General features: G+C 36.8%; 1 protein-coding gene, 1 long non-coding RNA gene and 1 pseudogene across 2 annotated transcripts; 2 read left to right on the top strand and 1 right to left on the bottom strand.

Annotated features, from left to right (window-relative positions):
* The first annotated feature begins 147 nt into the window (after positions 1-147).
* LOC132281471 (transcription factor MYB93-like) lies at positions 148-1185 on the top strand. Its single transcript, XM_059783170.1, has 2 exons — positions 148-410; positions 492-1185. Exons 1-2 carry the CDS (start codon positions 148-150, stop codon positions 1183-1185), a joined length of 957 nt encoding a protein of 318 aa, XP_059639153.1.
* Positions 1186-10044: 8859 nt separating this feature from the next.
* On the bottom strand, positions 10045-11619 carry LOC132285175 (uncharacterized). Its single transcript, XR_009472462.1, has 2 exons — positions 11218-11619; positions 10045-10258 (listed from the first exon to the last, which is right to left on the bottom strand). It is a non-coding gene; the product is annotated as an uncharacterized LOC132285175 (long non-coding RNA).
* A 3384-nt stretch (positions 11620-15003) lies between these two features.
* LOC132281470 (transcription factor MYB93-like) overlaps positions 15004-23442 on the top strand; it is a 70341-nt pseudogene continuing 61902 nt past the window's right edge.

The following is a 23442-nucleotide window of genomic DNA, read 5'->3' as shown; positions in this document are numbered from 1 at the left end:
TATATATATATATATATATATATATATGAATTTGACCTCATCTTTGAATTAATTACCTCCCATGCAGTACTTGTATATAAAAGCAGCATGTCCCTGTTAGATTATCTTTATCATACAATCTAGCTAGTTTGATTTTCTTGTGCAAAAATGGTTAGGCCTCCATGCTGCGACGAAAAGGGCTTGAAGAAGGGGCCATGGACACCAGAAGAGGATCAAAAGCTGGTTGATTACATTCACAGACATGGCCATGGAAGCTGGAGATCACTCCCCAAGAAGGCGGGCTTGAACCGGTGTGGAAAGAGCTGCAGACTAAGATGGACTAATTATCTGAGACCTGATATCAAGAGAGGAAAATTCTCTGAAGAAGAGGAGCAAATCATCATCGACCTTCATTCAATTCTCGGAAACAAGTACATATACACAAGTTTAACATTGCTAGAAATACAATATAAATGGCTTAATTAACCACTTATGTTTTGATGCACTTGCAGGTGGTCAAGGATTGCTACCCATCTTCCAGGACGGACCGATAATGAAATCAAGAACTTCTGGAACACCCATCTCAGGAGGAAGTTCCTCCAAAGGGGTATTGATCCAAAAACACACAAGCCAATAGCTGAACTCAATTTAATTGCTAATCTTTCTCAGATGCTATCTGTGGCAGCCTTGCCCAATTTGATGAACCCTAATTGGGACAGTGCTCTTAGGTTACAGGCTGATGCCACTCAACTAGCCAAACTCCAACTCTTGCAGAACATATTACAATTCATAAATACAAGTCCCCTTCCAAGTACTATAGAAGAAACTGGTCTTTTGGGATCTCATGATCTTAATCATACCCAATTTTCTTCCGAGCTTACGAATCCAATTACAACCCTACCACCAATAGCCAACTCATTGGCATGTTTTGATCAAGTTGGCTCTTATAACCAATCAGATGTTCTTAATTTCAATAGTAACGGCTTGAACTACACATATTATGATGCTCAAACAGATCAAAATTCACTTCCTCCATTAGTTTCAGCCTCTCTAGAGACTTCCTTTAATGACCCAATGAAAAGCAATACGAACCTAACTCATCTTTCTACTCACTCACCCACCTCCACCTCCACCTCCAATTCTGTCTTTGAAGCTTGGGAAAAGTTATTGATTGATGAAGCCACCTGGAAAGACATTTTAGAATAGGTATGTTATGCTTTTATATATTTGTACACACACATACAGGTTTTCTTCCTGCACATTACTTATCTTTTCTTTCTTTTTGGTATTTGCAGATAAGCTTCGTGCCATCATTGCCTATGGATTTCATTGGAAAATATCATTGGAATTTGTATCGAATTCTCAAATTCACAGGAAATATGCTTATTTTTTCAGTTTCATTAATTTGTTCATTTGAGAGGATTGCTGCTCACTAGCTACCTTTGATGAAGGCAACTTAATTATGATATTTGTATAAAGACTTCACTAGAAGTTCATGCATGTAAACCATCTCTTGCAGAGTTTCCATTTCATATATATATGAAATTCTTTGATCATGTACTCCCGTTTTTTTTTTTTTTTTTTTTTTTTTTTTTTTTTTTTTTTTTTTTTTTTTTCATGTACTCGTTTTTACACCATATATAGTTTCTCTTTTCTATTTTTAGTCACTAGTTTCTTTTAATCAAAGTAATCTGAAACACCAAAGTCCAAACTAACAATATATAGTGGGTAATAGTGGGTGCATATATAACGTGCAAGTGCAAGCAAAGACGTTTACTGTGCATTATTCTATATGGCACATATATATATATATATATATATAACTGTCTTCTCCCATTGATACTTGACAGACTTCATATATAACAAGTTGAGTTGATTAGATATATACAATTTATTGTAAATTAAAAATGAGTTAGTTGCCAGGAGCTAGGCACAAAAATAGATACATGAAAAGGAACCAGCTTTTTAAATATTGCAATTAAGAGTTCTCTTTCGACATTAGGTAGGATCATTTTCGTCTAATTCAAGCCACTGATTGCCCTGTCTCTCTCATCTCACTTAAAAAAACTGTATTGATTAAGGGTGAAACATAAATGCTAAACTCCAATAAATTATAAAATATTGAAAAAAAAAATCGACTCACAGGCCATCATTATTATTATTATTATTTCATGCAAGTAACTGAATATATATAGAAGAAGGAAAAATGTACGAAAATGCAAGGGGCATATCCCAGGTCCAAGACGAGCCCAATGGCAAATGAGGCTTTACAGTCCAAGATCCAAATGAAATGAAAAGTCCCCAGGCCCAACAAGACCCAAACATTTTGAAAAGCAAAACCCGCCAAACCCAAGAAATGAAAAAATGAACTCAATTCAAAATTCTCAAAAATTCGTTCCAGCAGCTAACAGAAAGCATAAATCATGATTATCAACAATTGAAGGTATCCATGTCATGGAGGCTGATGTTTTGGTCATGGTGGTGGTTGTGGTGGTATCTGTTAAGGATGGTGCAGATGCTTGTGTAGGGAGTAGGGGGGTTAAATTTGGGGCTGGTGATGTCGTGGTACTGGCAGTAGATGAGCTGATTGAAAAGTCCGGAAATTCCAAAATGGATTTGTGTGTAAGGCCTCAAAGAAGGAGCTAGGAAAGTTCCATTCTCGGGCAATGTTCTCTGCAAAGGGACATTTGCATTTTTTAATAAACAAAAATTTCAGAGTTGACCACTAAGTTGAGAGTCTGAAATGGAGGTAATGACTGATTTCGAAAAATTCTGTTGTTTCTTTCCTTCCACACATAACAGATATAGCTTACTAAAGTCAGCTTCCGGCCATATATATATATGTGTGTGTGTAATAATGATATGGAGTATGAAAGTTGGACAACTCCAACTGATTTATGTGAGTGAGGACTGATGTCATTAAGATGTCATTTTAAAGTGCTTATATGTGTTATTCTCTAACTTTACCAATAATTTTGGTGGTTCTTTTTGAAAGTTCAAACTTGTCTTTTCTCGCGCAAACAACTCACAATAACACGAACTAAGCAAGTGCAACCGATCAGTCTAAAGTGCTTCTAGTTGTACCCTGCAGAACTTCATGACCGAGAATGTTGGGCCAGTCCGCAAAAGTGAGACCTGTCAGCCTTTTCAAAATACGCAAGCATGACGACACACTTCACAACATAACATATCCGTGGTTCACCCTAAATAAGGGCTACATCCACGGATATATGAAGAGATTCCACTATAATGATGAGGAGATATGTAACAACCCTAGCTGATGCCAAGAATTTTACAAAAAATTCGACATAACCTCCCCTAAAAATAGGCCTACCATACCCTGTTTAAATTCATTTTTGACTTATCATGGCTCAATTTCCGAATTCACGGCAACAGTATATGATCATACACAATCAAATAACACCGATAATTACTTTAACTAAAATTATCCTTCCCATTCATCAACAAGGTTACATTACAAAGTTTTGCAAAATATACATATATACCTTTATACTTTTAGTGCTTTGCAAAAATAATGGGAAATATACAAAAGACACAAAAGTGAGCTTCTAGTATCGCTCAAGCTTAAGGTGGGTTGTCGTCCACCGATTCTTTTCCAAGACCTGAAAAAAATGTATAAATAGTAGGGTGAGCTATATGCTCACGTAGGGGATCAAATACAACATACAAGTCAATTCCAAGTATAAACAATGCAATGCAATGAAATGAAATGCAATGCATGTCAATGACACTCCCCATTTTCATTCTCAAAATCATCACTTTCAAACGTTAATACAGCCTGCCCTTTGGTAACCCCGCCGCGACACGAAAGGAGGATTGGCTAGTGTCCCTGACCCTTGGTAACCCCGCGGCCTCATTATGGGGCCCAGCTAGCTCAACCACGCTAGGGCGACTCCCTAGTCCCCTCTAGGCTATATTAACCTCCGGCCCGTTGGTAACCCCGCAGCGACCGGGTTTCGCATAAAACCATTTTATCAAAAACACTTCCCTGAAATTCCCCATATTTATTTCAAGAACAATTTCTCCCATTTCATGCAAACCCAATGGTATGTGCATGTATATATGTTCCATACATTCAATATCATGGCATTTAAAATTTCCCATCATAAAATTAAACATTCAACATGTTCAACATCTCCTAAGTAATTATTAACACATTAAGATGCAACAAAATACATTTAAGCATGTGCATGTATATATATATATGAGCTCAACATCATGAATTGGGAAATTTGGAGCAATTTAAATAAGCATACTCTCATACATCAATTTCAGCATGCTAGCACATAGTAAACATAGGAAATTAACAACTAAATATAATTTGCACATGAACTAACCATATTCAAGATCGTGAAAACCCTCTAGACATCATTAATACCATCATAGATATAATTAACTCTAAATTAAGCATATTTAATACAACATGGAGGTAAAATTCACAATAGAACAAGACTAGAGTGGATTAAGATGCCCCTACCTCAAAATAGGCAAAACCCTATAAATGGGTTTAAATTTTTGAGCTCCAAGGAAGGTAGCAAAACTGGAATTGCTGGTACTAGAACGTAGAGCTCGTCACACTCGTTGTTTTGCCTCAAACGGCACTTAAATCCGGCAAGTAATGAAGATGGAATCAAGGATTGAAGTTGAAAAAGAAAAAAGAAAAGAAAAAAACAGAAGCAGCGAGAGAGAGAGATATGAGCTGCCGAGAGAGAAAACAATTTGGAATTAAATGGGTCTGCAATGACCCTTATAACTCAAGTGGGCCCCACAGTTGAAAAGTCAAAAACTTTACATTCTCCCCAACTTTAAAAAAGATTTCGTCCCCGAAATCAAGACATACCTGGAGAAGAAAACAACGCTGGGTACTTGGACCGAACCTCCTGTTCGAGCTCCCAAGTAGCCTCCTCGACTCCGTGGTGTCTCTAAAGGACTTTCACCATTGGTATCGTCTTGTTCCTCAACACCTTCTGTTGTGTGTCAAGAATTTGAACTGGTCCTTCCTCGTAGGAAACATCCTCATCAATGTCCACATCAACCCAACTCAAAATGTGAGATGGATCTGGCTCGTACTTCCGTAACATCGATACATGGAAAACATTGTGGACCCTATCCAACTGTGGTGGCAAAGCAAGCCTGTAGGTAGCCTCTCCTACTCGGTCCAAAATCTCAAACGGTCCAATAAATCGTGGCGACAACTTGCCACTTTTCCCGAATCTCATCAATCCCTTCCGTGGAGAAACCCGTAGAAAAACATGGTCTCCCACCTCAAAGGATAATGGTCGTCTCCGCTTATCCGCATAGCTCTTCTGTCGGCTCTGAGCTGTAAGTAACCTTTGTCTTATCAACTTAATCTTCTCAGTAGTCTCGAGTACAATGTTGGGTCCTAAGGCGGCTGTCTCACCTACCTCAGTCCAACAAACAGGAGACCTACAAGGTCTACCATACAACGCCTCAAATGGAGCCATCTGGATGCTCGCCTGATAACTGTTGTTGTAGGCAAACTCAATAAGTGGAAGGTGATCCTCCCAACTACCTCCCAAATCAAGTACACATGCCCGAAGCATATCCTCCAAAATCTGGATAGTACGCTCCGACTGACCGTCCGTCTGTGGATGGAATGCCGTACTAAGATGCAACGCTGAACCAAACGCTACTTGAAGTCCTTCCCAGAACTTCGAAGTGAACTTAACATCCCTTTCTGACACAATGGTTACAGGAACTCCATGCAACCTTACAATCTCCTTCACATAAAGAACACCAAGCTTCTCTGCATCATCTGTTGCCTTAATAGGCAAAAAGTGAGCCGTCTTGGTCAATCTGTCAATGATGACCCATACGGCCTCATTGCCCCTCCGTGACCTTGGAAAACCTGTCACAAAATCCATAGCAATATGCTCCCATTTCCATTGCGCTACAGGTAATGGTTGCAACAAACCAGCTGGCCTCTGATGCTCGGCCTTCACCTGCTGACAGGTAAGGCATCTAGCCACAAACTGTGCAACATCATTTTTCATCCCGCTCCACCAATACTGACGTCTCAAATTGTGATACATTTTAGTACCACCTGAATGAACTGCAAAACGGGAAGTGTGAAACTCCCGTAGGACATCCTCACGACAAACTGTGGGAACCACCAACAAACCCCTGAACCGTAGACCCCCATCTGCATGCAAGGCCCAATCTTTCACTGTCTCACCACTTGAGATCAAAGCGTGGATGGCATCTAAGTCCGGGTCCTGTCTCTGTGACTCAATCACTCGTACAACAAGAGTAGGCTGAGCCACAAGACTAAATAAGAATGCCGACTCACTGTAACCATCATCATCAAAACACTGTAATCCCATCTCTGCCAGATCTTTAAGCATCTTCCACTTCCGAATAGCTAAACTGGCCAAAGTTCCACGAGATTTTCGGCTTAAGGCATCAGCTACAACATTTGCCTTGCCTGGATGATACTGCAAATCAAAGTTGTAATCTTCCAAGTACTCAACCCATCGTCTCTGTCTGTTGTTCAAGTCCTTTTGGGAGAAAAGGTACTTGAGACTTTTGTGATCTGAAAATACCTTGAATCTCTCACCATACAAATAATGTCTCCAACACTTCAAGGTAAACACAACTGCCGCTAACTCCAGATCATGAGTAGGGTAGTTAAGCTCGTGAGTCTTCAACTGTCGAGACCCATAAGCCACTACTCTACCATCCTGCATTAACACACATTCCAACCCGTCACGTGAAGCATCACAATAGATCACATAACCCAAGCCTCGCTCAGGTATCACCAACACTGGAGCTGTAGTCAATCTTGTCTTCAATTCCTAGAAAGATGACTCACAGGCCTCATTCCAGACAAACTTGACCCCTTTCCGGGTCAAACGGGTCATAGGAGCTGCCAAACGGGAGAAATCCTTCACAAATCTCCGATAGTAACCCGCTAAACCAAGAAAACTGCAGATCTCAAACACATTCTTGGGTCGCTCCCAAGTCAAAACTGCTTCAACCTTTGATGGATCAACTGATACTCCACCTTCTGAAACAACATGCCCCAAAAACTTCACCTCCTGTAGCCAAAACTCACATTTCTCGTATTTGACATACAATCGGTGTTCCCGCAAAATCTGTAAAACAATACTCAAATGGACCTCGTGATCTTCCCGAGTCCGTGAGTACACAAGAATGTCATCTACGAAAACTACCACAAACTGGTCCAAGTAATCGTGAAAGACGCGATTCATCAAGTCCATGAATGCCGTTGGCGCATTAGTCAAGCCAAAAGGCATAATAAGGAACTCATAGTGTCCATACCGTGTACGGAATGCTGTCTTTGGGATATCCTCATCCCTAACCCGCAACTGATAATAGCCAGACCTCAAGTCAATCTTCGAGAAACAATTGGCTCCCCTCAACTGATCAAATAAATCATCTATCCTTGGCAAAGGATAATGTTCTTGATGGTGGCATGATTCAACTTCCGATAATCAATGCATAACCTCAACGAACCATCTTTCTTCTTAGCAAACAAGACCGGTGCGCCCCACGATGACACACTCGGTCGGATGAAACCTTTCATCCTCAAATCATCAAGCTGCCTCTTTAATTCTTCTAGTTCAACTGGTGCTATACGATACGGTGCCATAGAAATCGGCGCGGTACCTGGCATTAACTCAATAGAGAACTCCACTTCTCGGTGTGGAGGCAACTCTGTCAAATCTTCTGGAAAAACATCCAAGAAGTCACAAACAATCGCCGGATAAACTTTTCCCACGACATCATCTTCTTCGGCTAGAAGACTAGCTAAGAAATAATCACCATGACTTCATCCACGAACTCCATAAAACGATGAAATGTGGAAATCACTCCGATCTCCCACGAAAAAGAAACAGTCTCCCTCGGGAGTGCAAACTGTAACCCTTCCTCTGTAACAGTCGATCGTGGCATGAAATGAAGCCAACCAATCTATCCCGAGAATGACATCAAAGCTAGTCATCTTCAGGAGGATAAGGTCAAACACGAAAGTTCGCCCGACTATCATAATGGGACACTCCCGCACAATTCAGTTCAAAGACACTGAAACCCCAACTGGCGTATCAACACTCAACGCCCGTTCTAAGAAACTAACTTCCAACCCCGATGTAAGTGCAAATGATGATGAAATGAAAGAATGAGATGCACCAGAGTCAAATAAAACACGGGCCCAACAACCAAACACTGGAAATATACCTCGAAGGACTGACGGTCCAGAAGATGCATCAGTCTGTGCCAGTGCAAAAACATGTCCCTGTGGTACCTGTGCCTGAGGACTGCCAACTTGAACACCTGACTGCTGCACTGACATAGTAGGAGTATCCCTCCTAACTGATTGTGAACCCTGTGAAGACATAGTAGGCTGTGGTGGTGGTGGTCTGAAACCTGACTGAACTGTAGCCGATTGTGACGGCCTCTGCTGTGACCCTCTGCCACTAATGGTGCCTGCTCTCTGACTCGGACAATCACGAATCAAGTGACCCTACTGGCCACACCCATAACAAGCCTTCGGAGCTGATGAAACTGAAGACGATCTCATCGGACAACTGGACTTGTAATGTCCGGGCTGCTGACACTGATAACAAACAACTGCACTCTTGTCAGATCCAGCTGGCATAGGAGTGGTAGGAGCAGATCTTGTAGACTGTTGCCCCTGAAACTGAGATGGACTGCCCCTATTCCTTTTCCAAGAAGATCCCTCTGAGGATGGCCCTGCACCCCTCTTTTGCTTCAATTGCTCTCTTCTTGCATCCTTCTCTCTATTATCAGCCTCCAGCATCAAAGCCCTTTCCACTGCTTCAGAGTAAACCTTAATAAACTGTGCTGTGATCAACGGCCTCATTCGATCATTAAGACCCGAGACAAACTTCCGAGTCTTGTTAGCTTCATCTCTTACCACTTCTGGAGCAAAACGGGAGAGTGAGGTGAACTTGTTCTTATACTCCGCCACTGACATGTTCCCTTGAAGAAGATTATGAAACTGGTCTTGTAACTCCCATCTTTTGGAAAGCGGAAAATACTTTTCATAGAACAGTTCCTTGAACCTGTCCCAACTCATCTCGTCAATCTTATACTGGTTAGTGATCGATTTCCACCAAACCTTGGCATCCATAGTAAACTTGTAAGTTGCTAGGATGATCTTCAAGTGATCCTCTGTCACATCCATTGAGGTCAACTGAGTTTCAACTTGATCCATATAGTTGTCGGCTACCATTGGATCCGCATTGCCCTCAAATATAACCGGCATCAGCTGAGAAAACCCCTTAATGATCTTGAGACGCTTCTGAGCTGGAGTCTCCTCAACTCAAACTGTAGGTTGTGGTACCAACTGCGGCTGAGCAACAATCGTTGCCCTCACGACATTTTGCAACAAACGATTAAACTCCAGTGCCACAAAACCTTCACCCACTTCTACGGGTACGGATGTTTCAACATTCTCTCTTCTTGGGGGAACAACTCTTGGGGGAATCAAGTCCCTAAGAAGCATGTTCTCATCAACTGGCTCCGCCGGATTGGAGCTAGAGCTCTCACCAACATCACCCCTTGTTGGTCTAGGGCCAACTTCTCTAGGTTCCTCACGCCGTGACATCGTGCTATAAAACGAGAAAATGATTCAGAAACATGACACTAAGGTCCACTGTGGACGACTCAACAAGAATTAATACCGTACAACACTTAGCATGCAAGACTATGCAAGAAATATTTTAACATAAACAAGTAAGCAAGTAAGCACATAGGCAGTTAAGCATGCTCATTTAAATAAGATACCACGTAGCAAGTAGTCAAGTAAGCAACACAAACAACATTCCATGCGACTCTATGTAGGCCTCTACCCGTCGTCCTAAAGGTTTTCGAACCTTTGCTCTGATACCAAATTTGTAACGACCCTAGCTGATGCCAAGAATTTTACAAAAAATTTGGCATAACCTCCCCTAAAAATAGGCCTACCATACCCTGTTTAAATTCATTTTTGACCTATCATGGCTCAATTTCCGAATTCAGGGCAACAGTATATGATCATACACAATCAAATAACACCGATAATTACTTTAACTAAAATTATCCTTCCCATTCATCAACAAGGTTACATGACAAAGTTTTGCAAAATATACATATATACTTTTATACTTTTAGTGCTTTGCAAAAATAATGGGAAATATACAAAAGACACAAAAGTGAGCTTCTAGTATCGCTCAAGCTTGAGGTGGGTTGTCGTCCACCGATTCTTTTCCAAGACCTGAAAAAAATGTATAAATAGTAGGGTGAGCTATATGCTCAGTAGGTGACACTTAAGACACAAATCTTGTGTCCTTGTGAATTCAAGCAAAGCATAGGCCAATGGGAGATAGGGATCATACAACGTAGAGGATCAAATACAATATACAAGTCAATTCCAAGTAGAAACAATGCAATGCAATGAAATGAAATGCAATGCATGTCAATGACACTCCCCATTTTCATTCTCAAAATCATCACTTTCAAACGTTAATACAGCCCGCCCTTTGGTAACCCCGCCGCGACACGGAAGGAGGATTGGCTAGTGTCCCTAACCCTTGGTAACCTCGCGGCGTCATTATGGGGCCCAGCTAGCTCAACCACGCTAGGGCGACTCCCTAGTCCCCTTTAGGCTATATTAACCTCCGGCCCGTTGGTAACTCCGTAGCGACCGGGTTTCGCATAAAACCATTTTATCAAAAACACTTCCCTGAAATTCCCCATATTTATTTCAAGAACAATTTCTCCCATTTCGTGCAAACCCAATGGTATGTGCATGCATATATGTTCCATACATTCAATGTTATGGCATTTAAAATTTTCCATCATAAACTTAAACATTCAACATGTTCAACATCTCCCAAGTAATTATTAACACATTAAGATACAACAAAATACATTTAAGTATGTGCATGTATATATATATATATGAGCTCAACATCATGAATTGGGAAATTTGGCGCAATTTAAATAAGCATACTCTCATACATCAATTTCAGCATGCTAGTACATAGTAAACATAGGAAATCAACAACTAAATATAATTTGCACATGAACCAATCATATTCAAGATCGTGAAAACCCTCTAGACATCATTAATACCATCATAGATATAATTAACTCTAAATTAAGCATATTTAATACAACATGGAGGTAAAATTCACAATAGAACAAGATTATAGTGGATTAAGATGCCCCTACCTCAAAATAGGCAAAACCCTAGAAATGGGTTTAAATTTTTGAGCTCCAAGGAAGGTAGCAAAACTGGAATTGCTGGTACTAGAACGTAGAGCTCGTCACACTCGTCGTTTTGCCTCAAACGGCACCTAAATCCGGCTAGTAATGAAGATGGAATCAAGGATTGAAGTTGAAAAAGAAAAAAGAAAAGAAAAAAGTAGAAGCAGCGAGAGAGAGAGATATGAGCTGCCGAGAGAGAAAACAATTTGGAATTAAATGGGTCTGCAATGACCCTTATAACTCAAGTGGGCCCCACAGTTGAAAAGTCAAAAACTTTACAAGATATTAAAATTTGTAGAGTATTAATAACACTAGAACATATACACTCATAACTCCATCATGAGGCTGCTCTTATGGATACATATATCTCCGCTCATACCTCCCAACAATACCATAGGTATTTATTTGTAATATATCACTCCACCACATGGTATGATATTTTTCGCTTCATGATTTTTTCTTATTTTTTATCCCAAAAGGCCTCATACGATTTGGATATAACACTGGCGTATATAAGCACTTCATCTTCACCTGGTACAATTAATATTGTCCGCTTTGGGCTGAAGCCCTTATGGTTTTGTTTCGAAGCTACAATCCAAAACACATTGTACGATATAGAGAGTACCAATCATACAAATATAACACTTCATTTCTCAACACCCAGCAGTATCTCGCACCTGCTTACAAGGCCGCCACATTCTTCCCCCTCCCTTAGAGGCCTGACGTCCTCGTTGGTGCACTTCAATACCATACAATTCACTCCACCACATGGTATGATATTGTCCGCTTTAGACCCTAGTCCGCATAGTTTTTTGCTTTGACTTTTTTTTCCCAAAAGGCTTCATACTATTTGGAGACAACACTAATACATATTACATATATGCACAATGTGAGATCCTACATCCGTAACCTGCTAATTAGATGATAGCTTGCCAGTGCCTCGTTGCCACACTATTTATAAAGTCACAACACATTTCTTTAGAGCGAAAGGATTATAATGCCTGGGTGACCAAGACTTGGCTTACAAAAAATTCTTTAGAGACCAAGACTTGTCTTACAAAAACATTATCATATAAGATAACTCTAAAATATAAATAAAATTTGAGACAAATCCTAACAAAAGATTCACACTTGTTAGAAAGTCTCCTGAAGTCTCCTGCTAACCCTACGCAATAACTAAACTAAGGTGCACCAATAAACTTTATTAATTTCCAATCAATTGATTTTTGGCAAACCAAAATATAATAACTATACTAGTTATCCTTCGTATTATATATATATATATATATATATAAAATCCTTATGTCCTCCCACTTGAGCTACTTATATCATTATTTAATAATCAATTTATCTTCTAAAATATGAGAAAATTATTAAAATATTTTTCAAATAAATAAATAATTACTAATTTAGAGGAAAAACTTGACAACACACACACACATATATATTTTCCCCGTAAGTGAGAGTCTGGTATAAAAGAAAAGAAAAAATTTACAGAAAAATTTGGCATACTCAAGGCCCAAAATAAAAAGAGGCCATGAGGCCCAAAGGGCAACAAACAACGCCAAAAAAAAAAAAAAAAAAAAAAAAAAACTCAAAAGCACTAAACAATAGGACCCAGCCCAGAAAAAGAGCCTTTGCAACCAAACAACATTTAAACTTGCAATCTTTAACTAAAACAAATACATTTAAACTAGCAATCTAACCGTTAGCCATGAGAGGGGCAGATAAACAAACCAGAGAGCATCATCAGTGGTTAAGTGAAGAAGAAGAAAGTGATATTGTGGTTAGGCTCAAAAATGGATGAGGGGAGGTTCCATTTCTTTGCAATTAACTATAAATTATTTTATAAACTCAGAATAATTAATTACGTACAAATTATAAAAGTAAAGTTTAGAGTTTGAAAACTAACAAGAAAGCATAAATACATATATACACACACACACATACACATATAAATAACACTTTATTATCTTATTGAAAGTTGAAAGGACTTCTTAAGCATAAGAAATAAAAAGTTGACTAAATTTGATAATAAAACTGTTCGACGTAATTGAAAACAACAGACATGCATCACATCCAGATCAGATCGAAGCAGGTGAAACTATTATTGAGTAATGATGCTTAAAAAAACATAGTTTGTGTGTTAATATTAAATAAAAAGCATAGAAGAAGAATGCTGTACGTGTATAACATGCACGTGTTCTAGGCTAACTATTACCCACATACTGCAAAATATTGAGAATAAGTCCTGCTTTGTGCATTCAAATCTAGTTACCTCAAGCCGGAGTTTGAGTGTACGTTTAGAAGTAAGCTTCAAAGATTAATCAAATATATATATATATATATATAGAGAGAGAGAGAGAGAGAGAGGAAAGGTGCATGCACGAAATGAAAATATGGTTCTAGCTGCCATATTAATGCACATGTTCTTTATGGAAACTCAGGCGCACGGTTCTACCAGTGACTGACGGGGGCCGCGGCCCCGACTGAATTAATTTCTTTTTATTTGTATTATATGTCTATAAATTTTGTTAATTTTTTTTTTTTTTTAAATGACCTTATTGAAATTATTAAAAAAAAACTTACAATTTATAAATCTGCCCCCATATTTTTAGATCTGACCTAATCATCTCTCTTATTTTCTATTTTCTTTTTATATATATAGACTTTAAAATTTAAAATTGTCTACCCTCAAAATTTTTATATTTTCATTTTGTATATTTAGAAATTTAAATCCAAAAATTGTCCATTTTTCTCATTTATAGCCTCCAATTTAATCTCTCTTTCATTGGACACTTCATATCTATATTAAATCTTCATATTTCTTTCAACTACTTATTCGATAATGAAAGATCACAATCTTTAAGAAGGTAAAAAAAAAAAAAAAAACCTAAAATTTGAAAATTTGAAAATTATTAATATAAACTCGTTATAAAAATGTGACAATCCAAAGAATAAAGAACAAAATTCACTTATTTATTTGGATTAATCTAATTATTGAGTAAATTTTGATTTGGACAACCTGAAAATAGTTTAAGTTTTGAATACAAAAGCATATGAAAGTAAGGAATTTTTAGGTTTTGTTGAGTCCTATCTACTTTTACTTATTAAAAAAATCCTAAAAGTATTCATTGTCCCATGCACAGAGATGCACTAGAATACAAGCACAAGTTATAATTATTTTATTTTGCATAATTGTGTTATCTTAAATATACCTACTTTTTCTCTTCAATTTTGTATGAAAATTTTACTTAATAATAAAAATTATTAAGAACTTGTGTAAATGTGACAAACAAAAATATTATCAATCAAAATTAAGTTATTGAATTTATTATTTTGTTCAAAAATAAAAAATTATCTTCAATTTTTTTTTTTTTTTTCAATGACGCCCCCCTCAACAAAATTTATGCGTCGGTTCGTGAGTTCCACCCCCTAACTTTTTATATTACCCTTTCTATCCTCTAATTTAAAGACACTAGCATTACCTAATCCTTTGTTTAATGCAATTCAGTTGCCCATGAGTTTTACCTTTTTGTTGATAAATGCCAATTCCTATAATTGCTAGGGGACTTCCCCCCTGATGTACCTTCTTGTTGGAAGCTTAATATATAATATTGGGGAAAAAAATGAAATTGACCATATGATCTTTGAATTACATCTCCCATGTACTTAAAAAAACCAGCTTGCATGTCTCTGTAAGATTATCTCTATCATACAATCAATTCTAGTTTGATTTTCTTGGGCAAAATGGGCAGATGTCCATGCTGCGACGAAATGGGCTTGAAGAAGGTGGTGGGACACGTGCAAGTTTAAAAAAAATTTCGAGAGATTTTGATTCAAAAATCTTGATTCATCACATAGAGACAAGTTTTATGCAAAAATAAAATATTATGTATCATTCAATTAATAAATTGAATATTTACATCAAAGATTTGAGTAAACCTTAGATCTCTCTTCAAAAGTGGATATTCTCACTTATTGTACATTCCTTTGCTAGATGTCATCTCCTTGGATTTTCATCTTCTTGGTAATAATTTTGCCTTTAGGAATCACCCATAAGCCTCCATGAATGACCTTGAAAAACTAGGCTTGTGGGAGCCTCTATTAGAAAAGAAAGCAAATCCTAAAATCTAGAGAGAGGAATATATATATATATATATATATATATATATATATATATATTTCTTTTTCTTTCTTCAAAAAGTCTCTCCTAAAATATACATGAACCCATATATATATAGGCAACATAAAAATCAGAAAAGGAAGCCATAAATCATTCTCCATCTCTAATTCACATATCTCAAATCTAATAGGATTCTAATATCAAGTTGGGCTATGAGTGAGAATCCTGTTGGACTTATTATTTTCTTGGTTACAATGAATTAATAATTGGCCCAGTCCATAAACCTAATTAAATTAATTCATTAATTAATTTCTACTCCACTAAAAGAAATTAATTGAATTCCAATTAAATAATAAATAACATCTAAGTCAATGTTGCACTTTGACCCCTCTATGCATAATTAATTATCGGATAAATAAAGCCATCAATCCGACTACTTAATTAATATATTTATTTTGGTACCTTTAATTATTTCTGACTCGATCAGAGTAAAACATTTGTTTGACAAAAATAGTAATTTAAATAAATAAATATATAGTAAATCATTTTGTCTAAGCCTTCGAATTTACTTTGTGATCAACCATAATCAATACAAAATAAATACAAGTAGTAATGATGCAAATATTAAAAATATAACCCTCTAACTATTAATTACATAATTACCCAAAGTGCCGGTCTAAGGATTCCGAAGATTCCGCCGAACAAATCAAAGTAATTACTAATTAATAAAAGAGTCTATATTTCTCTCATGCTTAAGAGTCAAATACCATGACAGTGATAGGGAGCAATTCCATACGACAGCTCTCGCAATATATCTCAACCTAACGCGGATCCAGTTCAAGTTTTAATTAATTATGAGTCCATTCATAATTACCGATTATGAACAATTTATGATTACTATTTAGGGATAATTTCACTTACCTCCCCTCAGATTAGGCCTAATTACAGGCAGTACCCCTAACGTTTCAAATATTACACCGACCTCCCTCCAGGTTAGCTCAGTCATAACAGTCTGCCCCTCCCGTTAGTAGTCAACGCCATCTTTTGATGATGTCAGCCTCTTCTTAATGTGAAATACCACATTTGTCCTTAAAAAGGTTGCAAAGACATTTACACCCTCACTTTTGATTTAAAATTCTTTAATGCCCTCAATATAAAGATAAAAAGACCTACTATGTCTATATATATATATATATATAGACATACTATATCATCTCCTCTCTCCTCCGTATGAGTCTCTCTGAACTACCATGTCTATATATAGAATTTCTCTCTAAAATTCTATATACAAGACCTCTCTAATGCCATATGTTTGTCTATTTATTAACAAACACCAAAAAGTAAACAATGAATTTCAAGAAATATTAAACATTTTTTTTTTAAGGTAATTACCATATTAAACATTTTGTCAAAGGGAAAGCCATATATAGGAGTTTCTGATAACAAAAAAAAAAAAAAAAAGGAAACAAAGAAACCCAATTTGGGTCTCTACTTGGGTCACTGAAGACGGGGAAGATTTCTCAAAGACGGAGAGGAATTTCCAGGCCGTCGTTGCTGGGGTTAGGCGGTGGCGATCTCGGCGGTGATGAGGGCCTCCGGGTGCGGACCAGGTGAAGGGGAAGAAGAATAAACCGAGGACGGCGAAGAGAGGGCCAGCGGGTTGGACCACATGTTCTTCGCCAGAGAGGTGGGAAAGAGAAAGAGAAAGAGAAACAAGTGACAGGAGAGATCCAGTGGCCCAGTTTGCTTCGTAATTTTTTTTTCTGTGCTTTGTTCTCGAAACCCCAGTCCTTGCTTGCTTCTTGTTTTCTATCCATATGTTTTCCTCCAAAACTACTTTACCTATGGGATTGTTTAGCTCACTTTGGCCAATTGAACCCACATGCATTTAGAAGATCCAACTCTAAACCCAGAAACCATCCCCTATTCTTTGATTGATCATCTGTTCCATAAAGGTAGCATGAGGTTATTTGGTTGTTTTGTTTTTGTTTCCTAGGAAAAGAAAAAAAAAAAAAATCTAAGCTCAAGGGTACAAATGGTCATTTGTTAAAATAATTTGATAATATTTTACATTAATATAATAATAAAGGGTATATTAGTACTTTCATTTGAGTTTCTACCGGAATCTAACGCCGGCCACATTGAAGGGAGGTTGGTGTAATATTTGAAACATTAAGGGTACTGCCTGTAATTAGGCCTAACCTCAAGGGAGGTAGGTGAAATTATCCCTTACTATTTATATTCATATATTGATCGTCATCACATATATATATAAATATCTCTTGTAATCAAGTGAACACTATCAATTCCATAATGAATCGAAACATAATACATTGAATTCACCAATTGTATAAAACATAAATATTTCAAATACGTCAGGAACATATGTCACTTTAATTCAAACAATAATTTGCTATGTTAGGACATATAAATCACAACAGCTCCCACTTGCCCTCATAGCCAATTTGGATTGCATCTAACTCTAATGTTATCCAGGTGACGATCAAAACTATTGATCATAACACCTTCGTTAATGGATCAACAAAGTTGTATTCCAACGCAATGTTATAGCCACGAGTACATTTTCTTGCCGGACAATATCATGTATGACATGATACTTTCCTCTCAGTGTACCTTGTTCCTCTATGGAACCTTGGGTCATTAGTTTGGAATACTTCTGCACTATTGTCACAATATAGCTCGATAGACAGGTTAGTATGCTCCATAACATCTAAATCAGTGAGATCAAACCAAAAGGCTTCCTTTGCTGCCTTTAAGGCTGCAATGTACTCCATCTGTAGGTTTGAGTCAGCAGTTGAAATCTGCTTAACAATCTACTAACTGATTTCCTTACCATTGAGTGAACATACACTGAGTCATGGACATTATATAATTGATTTAAAATCAAAACTATCATACCTGATTGGAACCACATCATCACATCCATAAATGAGTATGAGATCATTGGTTCTCCTAAGGTACTTTATGATATTTTTCACAGCAGACCAGTTATCAAGTCCGGGATTGGACTGATATCCTCTGACTATCTCTACAATGTAGCGGATGTCCTATTTGGTATAGACCATTGACGACGGCCGTTCCAATACGCCAAACTAAATGTGGTGAATGTGTGGTTCAAGAAAAGCCTTTTATGTCAAATTTAAATTTATAAAAACCACTACCAATACCACTACTAACGTAGCAAGAGTGAGTAGGGATCGTCCCAAGGGATTATATGTGTTAGAATTTCAACTTCGACTCTAGCGTACCAAATGATTGCAAAAGAGAGTTGGGTTGGTTGATTATACTAAATGAGCTAAACTATAATAAAGCAATGCAATAAGATAAAGAGTAAGTAAGAAGGAAAGGTCTTGGGGTGTAGAGATCACCACCAAACAATACTATTCCAAACCATAATCAAGTGACTAATGAGGGAAATGAATGTGTTGCAACAATGTTGTGTGTGTAAAAGACATTCAATTGGTAAGGGTGACTCAACAAGTGCAAATTGTCTCAACCAACATGTGTGAGGCCACAATACATCTATTGGTAGAGGAATATATTGTCTAGACATCATGTGAAGAGAACAAAATATCAAATCAAGTCATTGAACCTTTCATTAAGCTCATAGCCCAAACAATCCATAAGGATGACTTAGTTAAACATGCATTATCTAAACATCATGTGAGAGGTACAAAATATCTATTGGGAGAGGAATAAATTGTCTAAACACATGTGAAAGATACAACATATCATAACTAGTCATTAATCCTTCATTAAGCTCACAATCCACATACAACACAATATTAGAGGAATATGCCATTTGGACTCACAAGCATGGAACATCAAACATCAAGAGTGGATTGTCCTCCCATCTAACATTATACTACCACTACACTAAATCTACACTACTAGCATGAAAATAAAGCTATCTAGACTAGGGGAGAGGCACAAACCATCAAGAATAGGCATAAACCATCAAATGAACCAAAATAGCATTCATTAAGCATATCATCTTGATAATCTCTAGATCTATAACATCAATACACATAGACATGCATCAAAAACACTAAATCTAGAGATAAGCACATGAATATCCTACTCTAGCATACATAGACATATGAGTAGAATAGAATAGTCAATTGAAAGCATTAAACCATACAAATCATGAAATAATCAAGATTTATATATACATGAATATCAAGATGTATCATACAACACTAATCCCTCAATAATACACAAGATTAGAGTATAAAAAGTATGCTTGCGGTTAACTCTAGCCCCAAGAGGATGTCTAGCCACTCATGGTAGTGATGATCCAACCCTCAAGGGCTAACTCCATGGCTGCTCCTTGTTGGTGAAGATCTCCTCCAATGGTGCTCTAGCTTCCCTCCTTCCTTCCTCTCCAAGAATAGCCTCCAAGATGATTTTCAATGTGTGATAAGAGACTTTAGACACCTTCAAAAAGTGTATCATATTCCTTATATAGGTAGGTCAAATACACCTCATGATGAGTTGTGGTCGTGCAAGGCATATTCTCTAATGATTGGATAAAGGACGGAATAAATGAGTTGGACTTTAACTTTTTCTCGTTGGAGGAAGTTCGATCGATCGAACCTTAACTTGGATCGATCGAAAATGGGTTCGATCGATCGAACTGCATCTTGGATCGATCGAAGTGGTCTGACTCCTCCGGATAAGGACAAGGCTGAGATATTTCGAAGATATTTATGGGGAAAAGGATAAAAGTGGTTGGTAGGCGTACAGCTGTGGATAAGATCAATCATTTGAATAGGACAAAATAAGGTTCGATCGATCGAAGGTGATGTTGGATCGATCGAACTTGGAATTTCAGCAAAGGCCAAGGTTGGATCTATCGAGAAGTACTGTGATCGATCATAGATGTTTGATCGATCGAACTCTAAGTTGGATCGATCGAACTTTTCAGCTGCACAACTTTAATTCCTTTTTGCTCATTTCTTTCTCCACTTTGCTCCCTCCTTTGGTTTATCTCAGGATTGCTTCAATTAAGCTCTTATTTGGCTGAGTTAGCTCAATTTTGGGTTTAATGCCTGAAAATATAAATAACACATAATAAGTTTAAAATGGCAAAGTAAGATAGATAAAGGTACTAGATGCTTAAGCTTAACGGGTTTAAATGCGCACTTTTCTGTGCTCATCACACCCCCAAACTTAAATATTGCTAGTCCCTAGCAATGAACTAAGAAGTAAAGGAATGAAATGAACAACTAAACAAGTATAAACTGGAAAGCAAGTAAAATGATAACACCATTTTCGTAGGGAACACGATTGCATTTAACATATGCAACAAGCCTTTTAAACCCCTAGGTTACCCCTAGTGGACGAGTAAAGTCTCGTGAGGGTTTCCAGAAATGGTACCCACAAACATTAAGCTCATTCTTTCAAAAGAGGCACCAGTATTGCAAACAAGCATTGGGAGAAAACTACCTCAAGTATGCAATTTTTCAACCGTTTCTAAGCAATCTCCCAAAATTTCAATATCAAGCAAGCAAGTATGGTCCTCCACGCATCAAGAAAATGATCATGAAAATTGAAACAAGTCTAGAATCCATGTGAGAGGTCCGGCATCAAGTGTGTTGCTATCTTAGCCAACTAGAGAAGTAATCACATCCTTACCCTCAAACTAGCATACAGATCTAGTCCCAATCATCAAGACAAAAAGTGGACCTTTTATTAAAGCTTTATTGTTCTAGGTGCGCTTATTCTTTTCACTCAAATTTTTTTTTATTTTTTATTTTTATTTTTTTTATTGAGGATCAAAGATGGAAATATTGTGCAATGTGTTGATCTCTTAAGCTTTCTAGAAGATTCATGTAGCGAGCATTAGGTCAATGACTCCCAAACCAGATGGCTTTAGGGCATTAGGTGTTAAGACACCCCTACGGACTTACAAACTCAAATCAACTAGGCTACAAATCAGGACAACAACCATCTAATCATTTCCCACTTCTCGCCTTTTGGGAGAAGTCCTCACTTTTATTGCTTTTGCAACTTCTTTTTTTTTTTTGAACTCAATTATTAACCTAGAGTTTGAGCCCTCCACCTTTCGGCGCGAGAAGTTCATTGCTTAATGAGGCAAGAATCCCGGCTACTCAATGAAAAGGGGTTGTTATCCACCTTTATCAAGAATGAAAGCTTTCAATGCACTACTAGCCCAATTGGGATATAACCAATTCTATAATCAACAAAGTATGTACCCCACAATTGAATGCTAGCGTGCGCCGGTGCTAGTGTAGAATCCTAGAATGAATCTCAAAACAATCACAAATTCAGGATGATGTGGATCACAAATGCAAGCAAGATATCAATCTTTCGAAAAATTTACTCCTAAATGGCATCCACAAGGCATACAAGGAGTATTGGACTCTCAAATCAAGCAATTTTTAAATTTTAAGCAATATAGTCCTCAAAAGATCAAAATCATCGCTAACATGCTAACATGGATCTCAAATCTCAATCATGCATTTAAAACTTAAATCTTAAGTAGAATGCAACAAGACACCTTACCCCCAAACTTAAACAGCACATTGTCCTCAATGTGCAATGAGAACAATGGAAAAAAAAGTGGAAAGAGTATACCGTGGTGATGAATCTTTTTATATTTTTCATTTAATGAAAGCAAGTATATACAAAATGCAAGAAAAATAAAGAATAAAATGCATGAACAAAATATAAAAAGAAAATTAAATAAGGCAAAATGTAATGAAAGAATATGTTCAATGTAAGAAATGAAAAACAATATGTGCAATGCAAGAAATGAAAAGGAACATGTACAACGCAAAAAAAAAAAAAAAAAATGGAAAGAATATGTACAATGCAAGTATATACAAAATTTTCTTACTTTTTGTTTTTCATTTTTTTTTTTTTTTTTTTTTAATATATATGTGAAAACATGCAAAGAAAAATGAAAAATATAAGAAATATGCAAAATGGGTGCTAAGTTTAACGTCTCTATCAAGACGGAATACTTCTTTGAAAAATCGTCTTATTTATTTTTATTTTTTTATTTTTTTAGACAAAACAAATATGTACACAAATAAAAATAAAAAGACAAGTGAATAAAATTAAAATTAAAAATGCAAGAAGTAAAAATGTAAGGAAATAAAGAATGCAAAATTTTTTTTTTTTCGAAATTAAAAATTAAAGTTAAACAAAATATTTTTGGATTTTTGGAAATAAGATAAAGGAAAATAAAATAAAACAAAAGAAATATTATTATTTTTTATTTATTTATTTTATATATATATATATATATATATATATATTATTTTTAATACCAAGATAGAAGTAACTAAATAAAATAAAATAAAAAATAAAATAAAATAAAATAAAATAAAAATAGAAATAGGAAAAAGTCAAAAAGTCAAAGGGTCAAAGGGGCAAAGCTGTGATTGATCGAAGATGAAGTTCGATCGATCGAACATAGCTGTGATCGATCCGAGATGAAATTCGATCGATCGAACATGTAAAATTTTGGAGATCCCGAGAGCATGCATTTTGAAAAATGGATGAGGCCTGAAAATTTTTCTAAGTGTTGGGACTCATGATCGATCGAACCACATGTTGGATCGATCGAAAGGTAGTTCGATCGATCGAAATGGTTTACGATCGATCGAACTTTTGAAAATTTGGAGATCCCGAGAGCATACATTTTGGAATTTGGATGTAGGCCCAAAATTTTTCTAAGTGTTGGGACTCATGATCGATCGAACCACATGTTGGATCGATCGAAAGATAGTTCGATCGATCGAAGGTGATCTTGTGATCGATCGAACTGGCACCAAATGCCTAATTTTGAACTGAAAGTGCAGAAAATCCTATGCTAAGCCCCAATGATGGTAACAAGAATGAAAATTTGAAAAATAGATGGAAGAATGTATACAAGAATGAAAAATAAAAAGAAATGAGGGAGGAATAGAGTTGTGAAACTCTACGAATACTTGTGTTTAACGTCTCTAGCAAGACGTTAGGTCAACTCACTAATCAAATGAATCAAAAACTGGATATGAAACATCCTTATT

This window comes from Cornus florida, unplaced genomic scaffold (genome assembly GCF_030987335.1).
Source record: "Cornus florida cultivar Cherokee Brave unplaced genomic scaffold, ASM3098733v1 CherokeeBrave_3.0.0_Hap2_Chr11, whole genome shotgun sequence".
Lineage (NCBI taxonomy): Eukaryota > Viridiplantae > Streptophyta > Magnoliopsida > Cornales > Cornaceae > Cornus > Cornus florida.
The sequence above is the reverse complement of the archived record's forward strand: the minus strand, read 5'-3'. Positions and strand labels throughout refer to the sequence as shown.